Source organism: Centruroides sculpturatus, unplaced genomic scaffold, assembly GCF_000671375.1.
Source record: "Centruroides sculpturatus isolate CEXI.00-Female unplaced genomic scaffold, Cexi_2.0 scaffold1141, whole genome shotgun sequence".
In the NCBI taxonomy this organism is placed as follows: domain Eukaryota; kingdom Metazoa; phylum Arthropoda; class Arachnida; order Scorpiones; family Buthidae; genus Centruroides; species Centruroides sculpturatus.
In genome coordinates, this window is record NW_019385382.1 from 175,115 (window position 1) to 183,737 (window position 8,623).

Here is an 8,623-nt window from a genome sequence, read left to right on the forward strand (position 1 = left end):
TGACAGTCACCTCCGAAGAGGTAGGTCAGGTGTTTTGGACAAGCCGCGAAAGCGGCGCGTAGTACTAGCCGACCGCGATCGAAACCCGAGCGTGTCGGCGAATGAGGGCCCTAGGCCCCGAGGTCAAGGATGAGCGCGGGGTCGTGCGAAAAGGACCTAACTCGGCAATAATTAGACTGTAGTAACATTAGAATAGGTCGATAGGCTTAGCGGTGCTTAATACGGTAGCCGACCGGGCGAGCGAAACCCAGTGTGTTGGCGAATGAGGGGCCTAGACCCTCCCGAGGTCGAGGAGGAACGCGGGGTCATGCGAAAAGGACCTAACTTCCGATAATTAGACTGCAGTAACGTTAGAATAGGTCGATAGGCTTAGTAGAAAGAGCGACGCGACTCGTCGATCCCAATCGCCAGAAATGACGTGGGCGATTCTTTACAGGGCTATATCTCGTAAAGGGTCGCGCGCAGGGGTATGGTTCCTTTGACTTTTTCGTTCGCATGGAGGGGGTCTTCAATTCGGGGGGGGTCGCCGATCCGATCATTCGCACTCGAAATTGTGGCTAACATGCAGTCACGTGACCCGTAGAACAATTTTCGGAGGGCTATATCTTGCGAAGGGTCGTGCGTAGGGGGGTGATTCATTAGACATTTATTGTTCGTACGGGGGAGGGCTACCCGTTGGGGGATGGCTACCCCCTCATTCGGAGGGTAAATCTTACCGTCCTTCCTATTAAATCATGTTTAATTTCTTCAACCGCAGACATATTAGCTTCTAACCGAATCACGATCGTCAACTTAAATTCTTAGTTTTTTCTAATATCGGCGTTAAATCTTTAAGCTATCGCTTCCTAGAGTTAGCTCTTAAGCTTTTCTATAACTTTGATTTGGTTAAGACCAAAATTTTACACTTTTAACTTCAATCTTAAACTTATAGACTTCCTACCTTCGTCCCTGCGCCTTACTTGTTTCGGCTTGTTTCTTGCAGACGTGTTAGCAGCACATCAGCTAATGTTGTCAACTGCGCCAATTCTTGTACGTCTCGTGCTTATGGAGTGTACAATTGTTTCAATTAAGTCAAAGGCAATGGTAAAACTACTGAACAAACTTGAATTATAACAATTAATCTCAAAACTTAATATAATTTACTTAAATGTGATAAACAGAACTGATAGACATTTGCACACACATTTGTGCATATTTTAGTTATATCAAATATCTGACATGGTCTATATTGAGTTTACAGTTGATACGTTTGAATCTAGAAATAGTCTTTAAATATTTTGATAAACTTCCAGAATATTACAAATAAATAATAAATAAATAAATTGAAAACAATTACAAAAAAATATTTTGATTAATTTTTAAAGCTATAAGTAAAAACTGCCAGATATAAATTTTTTCAGAGATGAATGTTCTAGCATCTCTTTAGTCTAAAAACATTTGCAGAGTTCCTAAATTCATCATCATCTGACTGGTAGCCTATCAGATCAAATTCTGTTGTTCTGTTTAACTCAATGAGTGCTTGTAGGCATTCCTAAAATCTATATTATGTTTATGTAAGAGCTACCAAACAAACAAATTCTTTAAGATGTCTTGTCCAATCTGCATGGTCTTTGAATCTTGTGTTGTAATGTATGGAGTGTGACATGACTAGGAACATACACATTTCCAAAGACAAGTAATTTCTTCTTGTAAGTAATGTATTGAACAACATATTGAAAGTTGCATTTGGGAACTCTACAACTAATGCAACATATCTGTTGATTTTATTGGCCTTTTAATTAATTAATATAACAATGTCTGATATTGTTAGATTCACTTTGCTTAGAAGCATTCAATCATTAAATATTTCTATGCAATTGCAATCAAGGGCAGCCACTGACCACAACAAAGAGACCTTAAAGTCAACATATAATAATGAAATAGTTAAAAAATAATTTTCTGTTAGGCTATATAGACAGAGGAATAACTGTCTGGTTGTTCTCATTAATAAAATTTAAAAATCCCTATTATATTTATAACTGACAACAAAAAGTTGATTTTCCTATTAGAAAAAATCATCCATGACATTTATAACTTTTGAAGTAAAATTTAATTTGGTATTTTGAAAATTTACCCAAATAAAATAGTAACAGAATTTATTTGAAAATCATATCAAATATAAACACAATAAAGACTAAATCCTGTTATTTGAAACAACTTTTATATAATTCCTTTTGTAGCAGAATCAGAAAAATTTATTTATATTCTAACAAAATTTTTAATGCAATATTTACTTCTTATACAATTTAAAAGTTTTAAAATTGCAAGTAATTAATTAAAATTATTCTGTTATAATTAAATAAGCATATAAAAACAATTTATAAATAATTTTAAAAAATCATCAATTATAGTTGACCAATAAAACAAAACAACTTTGAAAATTTAGTCTGATTTTACTTAAATAATACAACTATTAATATAATTAAATTATTATTTTTTTAATCATAAATAATAAAATATATGCAATATGTTATAAATTATAAAGCTTCTTATATATCTAAAATATAAGTTAAAAAAAAAATACTTTTGTTTCCATCTGAAATCATTGGAATTACAAAAGTAGAAACTAAATTGTCTTCAAGCAATTAGTTTTGAAGAGATTTTAATTTCATATTGGACAATGTATGTATGACGTTACTCATTGTCCTTTCTTTATGGACCAAACAATTAAGGCAAATTACATTTGAGAATTTTATTGAAAACAGCTATAGCAATTTAAAAAGAAATAATTCTGTGATCTTTCAAAATAAAAATTAATTTCTTCAATATTTCATATTTTCAGAATCTTGTTTTAGTATCTAAACATTTAGTATTTACAAAAGTTTATTGTTTAGAAAAATAATGTTGATAAATAATGGAATATAAATGTATACATATTTATGTGAATAATGGTCATATACTATAATCTTGAAAAAATATAATTAAAGAATTACCACATTTTATGGCATATAAGATGCACCCCCATTTCAGCCCAGAATATTTAGTGTATTTAAACCATCCCAAACCTTTGGCACTCAGCCTAAAATTTTTTAATTGTATTCTGCTTTAAAAAAAATAAAATTAGAATTCACACTTTTATTTATCAGGAAAAACGAAAAGTTTAAAAGAAGTCATTTACAATTAAGATTTACCATTGAAATATTCAATATGAATACATGCAAAAGCCATTTAGCTGCAGCAAATATGTTTAATTAAACAATAACATTTTTATTCAGGAGTTGGGCTGGGTAGAAGTTATGTGTAGCCTACTAAAGACCATTTGGGTAATTCATTAGCCTATGGGAGATCACAAAGTCACAAGATGCAAGGCAATTTTATGAGCTTTTTTTGGAGAAAAGTTGCATTTTATATGCCATAAAATATGGTTATATATATCACAAAATGATTTTGGAATGTTTCATACTTAAAATTCTCAAAAATTTCAATATACAATGGAAAATATCAAATCTAATTTATAGAATGGAATGCAATAATTCCACATTCAGACTTTATAACTATTTCATTTATGTTATTAAATACAATGAAAATAAAGAACAGAATTAGAAAATAAATTTCACATTTTATCTTCTTGATTTAATTTAAAATTTTGGAATTTGTTTTATAAGTTAAATTTAGATAGTTATAAAAATTTTACTGAAAAATGTAGCTTGTTAATCCAAAAATCAAAAATTGAAAAAATAAAATTGTAGTCTTTTTAAAACTAGTTCTTAAGAAATATAACTATTATAAATTACACCCACGTTTTTAATGCTGAATTGTCACTAGTAAATTCCAATATTTTAAAATTTAAATAAGCAGATAAAAAACTTTTTCATGAAATACTATTCATTTTTCAATTATAACTTTTTCAAAGTAAAAAAATCAGTATTTTATGAAATTACAATTTAAATTCTAAAAAAAATTTAGCTTTAATATACATAAAAAAAAGAAAAAAAATCAGTTAACTATATTTTAAAAATTTTTTATTGAAAATTTTGACAGTATGGTATTTTTATAAATTCATTTTATAACCACACTATTAATAAATTAACTTTGTAAAATGTATTAAATATTTTACATGTTAAAAAAGTAAAATTGCCAGCCAGATGGCCGAAGCAATAAGGTGCCGACAGGGAACATGAGATCAAATCTGGGTGATTCCAAAATCTCCAGAAATTTTTTGGGGAGGTAGTCTATCCTGGATGAGTCAAGCCATTGCATTGCAGGCCTGGCTGAACTCATGACAGGCTTGGAAAAAATAGGCCCATGGGGAAAGAGTAAAAAAATAAAATAAAACAACATATATTTATATAGTTATTTGATTTTTATATTATTCCTTAATGATTCACATAATATAACCCAACAATCTATTTACCATTTTTCACATAAATATAATGAAAACTTAAAAATATCTTTTGTTTTAAAAAAAATTAATTCAAAAATTCTTTTCACTGATATATAAAAATCCTAATAAATAATACATTCAATTCTGAAAAATCAAATTAAATTTTATATTGAGATTTTATATCTTCCAAAATACAGTAAACCCTCAATTTAATTAATAGACAAAAATAAATTTCTGTCTTAAAAGAAAAATTTAGAATCTGTTTTTAATTCGCAAATAGAGCACACTAAATGATTGAGTCAATGGGTATAAATTACTCAATGTACTGTACATCACAATAATATTTTATTCATACTTATACTTTATAGCAATATTTTAATACATCCTGTATGTTGTAAGTTGGTTATCAATATGTTATTGAAGTGCATTCAAATCAAACAGACTTTTGGCAATAGGGCAAGCCCCTTTCCCAATTAGTCCATCAAATCGAGGGCCTACCGTACTCAAATTTGGAAGTTTTAAAAATAATTGTCAAGATAGTAAATATTAAGTTCTTAATAAAACTATCAAGTAATATACGTAAGAAAAAGTAGTAATAATAAATACATATACATAAATCTTTGTATATTAAGTAAACTAAAGCAAATTTTTATCATTTAAACAAATTAAAAATTGAATTTTTGATAAAATAAATAAATCAACCATGGTTAACCCATTTATAAAAGTTTCTTATCAAATATATTTGTATATCTCATTGAAACAATGATATAAGTTTGTGCCAATATTTTTAAAATTCTTATGAAATAATAAATATAGTAATTTAAAAATTTCATGCAAGAAAAATATATGATCATGTATATATATATATGTATATATTATACTCTACACAATAATATATTATTTTATGAATATATATTAGATTCACGATAGATCATTTATCGTAGATAAATTATAAACGTTTGAAATATTTGTTGGAATGAATGGAGGAAGGCAATATGGCATTTCTTCTCCATGGCTGCAGGTAATTCCATTTGAAATATTTATCACAGTTTTAGCAGTCCCACAAACAGCAACAATAATTCCAAAAAATACTAATAAAAATGCTGGGGTTTTATCCCAAGACAAAATTCTTTCCTGTTGTACTTTTAAATATGTAGCTGCAGGAAGGATGTATGCAAGAGGAACAGCAGCTAATATTCCCTAATTAAATAATAAATATTTATAATTTTTAATTATTTAAATAATAATGCAACAAGAATAAACTTACATTCAACTGTAAGACAATTCCCAAGCAATCAGTCAATATAGATAATGCAAAAGTTAGAAAAACAATTACGACAGTGACAATAGCATGACGGAGAGTTGAAGAAGGTTGATGATTGGCAAAGAAAGCATTTTCAAATACCTTAATAAAATCAAATATTAGTTATTCATTATTATTCATTATTGTAATTTAAATAATTATATATATATGTTACTGTGAATGACCGATATCTGGCAAATATCAACATTTTCTGGTGAATGTCAGCATTCACACAGTCGTTTCGTGTATGTACGAAATATTTGCTAAGTATCATTATTTCTCACTTACACTGGCAAATGTCGACATTCAGCATGCACTGATGGTGAATGTTGAATAAAAATATTTTTATTACGTTAAGACAAAAATGCAACATTTTAACATGTGAAGATAGGAGATAGCTTAAGTAACAGCACATGTAAATAAACTGTTGAACGTAAAACGAACAGTACATTCTTAATCAGATAAGAAAAATAATACACAATAGTGAACTTACACATATATTATGTGATTGACATTATACAATCTTATTTATTGCAACAACTTAAACTGTTATGGCACTTTGAATTGCACAAGAGTTCCTTGTTTTACAACTGCATTTATTCATGGAACACATCCTTTTGCAATGACAGCGTGTATAGCCTTGCCCTCCACTTTTCAAATTAGCTGCCGCTGCTTCTCTCAGTGATATTTCTTGAGAAGAAATCTCATCTATGGAAAGTAACTTTTCTTTACAAATTACAAACTGATTACGTTATTACGAAGTGATCTGTTAATGGTGTCTTTTATTTAGATATCACCGACGCCTTACCGACGACCACTCTCATCCTCCGCCACTCAACCTGACAAACCGATCCCCACCTCACAGGATCAAAAGACCTTGTCCTACCTCCAGCTACCTACAAAGGATTTGGCAACAGACTGTTGCCTCTCTGTCGACATCAGCTTCTTGGGTGTCGTTTCGACCTCCACCAAAGCTTATATGTGCTTGTCGACATACACCGGCGATTGTTCAAATGTATAATAATATAACCAAATATTTGGACTTTCACTGACATATTTTGTATGTGTCAATGTTCACCGGAGAATATCGACATTCTCTAATTTCAGTCTTTCACAGTAACATATATACAGAATATATATATATATAATATATGAAACTTTATATACTAAATAAATTTAAATTGCATTTACATTTGTTGGTGAGACTATCATGACACTCTCCTAGGGACATTCCAGGTGATGTCTAGACCTTTGTTTATACAAGAAGATTCTTGTACTTTGTACCTTATCTCCTTTTATTTTTGGTATGTGTATTCTATACAGCTTAGATTAAACTCTGTGTTCAAACCAAATAGTTCCCTTTTTACTTTACTCTGCTGCCACATCCTGCATTTATTACAACAGGTTAAGGGCCCATAAGAAGCCTTCTGAAGAGGAATAAAAGAAAATTCCCAAGGAAGAAGAGTGATTAACAAAACTGTAGCACATATTGATTTTTTTTTTTAACTATTCCTCACACTCCACAAATCCAATCGCTACAAAACTTGGAAAACCAACAGAGAGCAAAGGTATGAATTCTTTTTTATAAAATTTCACGCCAATAGTTACAACCAAGTCAACTTCCAGTCAAGCTAGCGAACAAAAACGTGGCAATGGATTTAAACAGAATTCATTTTTTAGTGGGCAATTACTAGTACACAGATACTGTAACCCACTGAATTTGAAATGATAAGACAATTGTCCAATCACTAACAATATTTAAAAATGACGACCACAATCAGAATCAAACCTTTAAAGAAGGATAACTATGACACATGGAAAATCCAAGCAAAAAGCTATCTTAGTTAAAAATGGAACATGGAAATATGTGAATTGAACCTACCCATGACTCATCAATGATGAAAAAGCAGCCACACGGGATGAAGACAATTCCAAGGCCCAAGCTGACTTAATTCTCACAATCAGTTCTAGTGAACTAAAACAAGTCAAGGGATGTAAGATTGCTTTGGAAATTTGGAACAAATTGGAACATATTTACCAATCTAAAGGTCCTGCATGCAAAACCACACTCCTCAAACAGCTCACACTGCATAAGATGGATTAATCTGATGATGCCAGAGACCACCTCAACAAATTCTTTGATGCTGTCAACAAGCTTCAAGATCTACATGTTAATATCAATGACAACCTTCTCGCTATAATCTTATTATATAGCCTTCCTTATATAGCCTAACTTTCATTGTGCAATTGAATCACACGACAATCTGCCAAATCCAGATGCCCTTAAGGTGAAGATCCTCAAAGAGTATGAATCACGAAAAGGCAAAAAGATCAACACAGTACCCAATGCCATGTATACAAAAAAAAAGAAAAACTTCAAAAACAAAGATGGTTGTAGGAATCCAAAGGGTAAAACTCCACTCAAATTCGAGAAAACAAATCCAAATGGATCGAAATGCAAATACTGTGGTTGTCGAAATCACAAGTCTTCTGACTGCCGCTACAAACTCAAAAGCAGTGAGTGTGCCAGTAAAGCCATTGAAGAGTGCTTCCATGGCAAGATAACTGATTCAAGCTTTCAAGTTGAAAACAAACAAATTTGTTCCTCAAGCAAAAAAAAGTGAAAGTTAGCTCACAAAACCAATCAGGATCTACCAAAAGAGATAAATGGTGTTCTTGACAGTGGTGCATCTTTCCACGTGTGTGCTAATTGAGATGATTTCACAGAAATCAAGCCTGACAGACAAACCTTGAACCTAGCCAGCAAAGAAAACACTGCAACAATCAAAGGAATTGGGTCAATGCAAATAGCACTATTTATTGCAACAACTTAAACTGTTATGGCACTTTGAATTGCACAAGAGTCCCTTTTTTTACAACTACATTTATTCGTGGAACACTTCTTTTTTCAATGACAGCGTATATAGCCTTGCCCTCCACTTTTCGAATTAGCTGCA

General features: G+C 30.9%; 1 protein-coding gene across 1 annotated transcript in view; it reads right to left on the minus strand.

The window, feature by feature from the left end:
* Nucleotides 1-4,548: 4,548 nt before the first annotated feature.
* Nucleotides 4,549-8,623, minus strand: part of LOC111638371 (putative sodium-coupled neutral amino acid transporter 11) — a 90,008-nt gene continuing 85,933 nt past the window's right edge. The window contains exons 12-13 of the mRNA XM_023384072.1: nucleotides 5,631-5,768; nucleotides 4,549-5,563 (exon numbers count right to left, since the gene is read on the minus strand). Of these exons, the coding sequence (XP_023239840.1) occupies nucleotides 5,285-5,563; nucleotides 5,631-5,768 (417 nt within the window). The 3' untranslated portion in view covers nucleotides 4,549-5,284. The remainder of the gene's footprint in view (nucleotides 5,564-5,630; nucleotides 5,769-8,623) is intronic.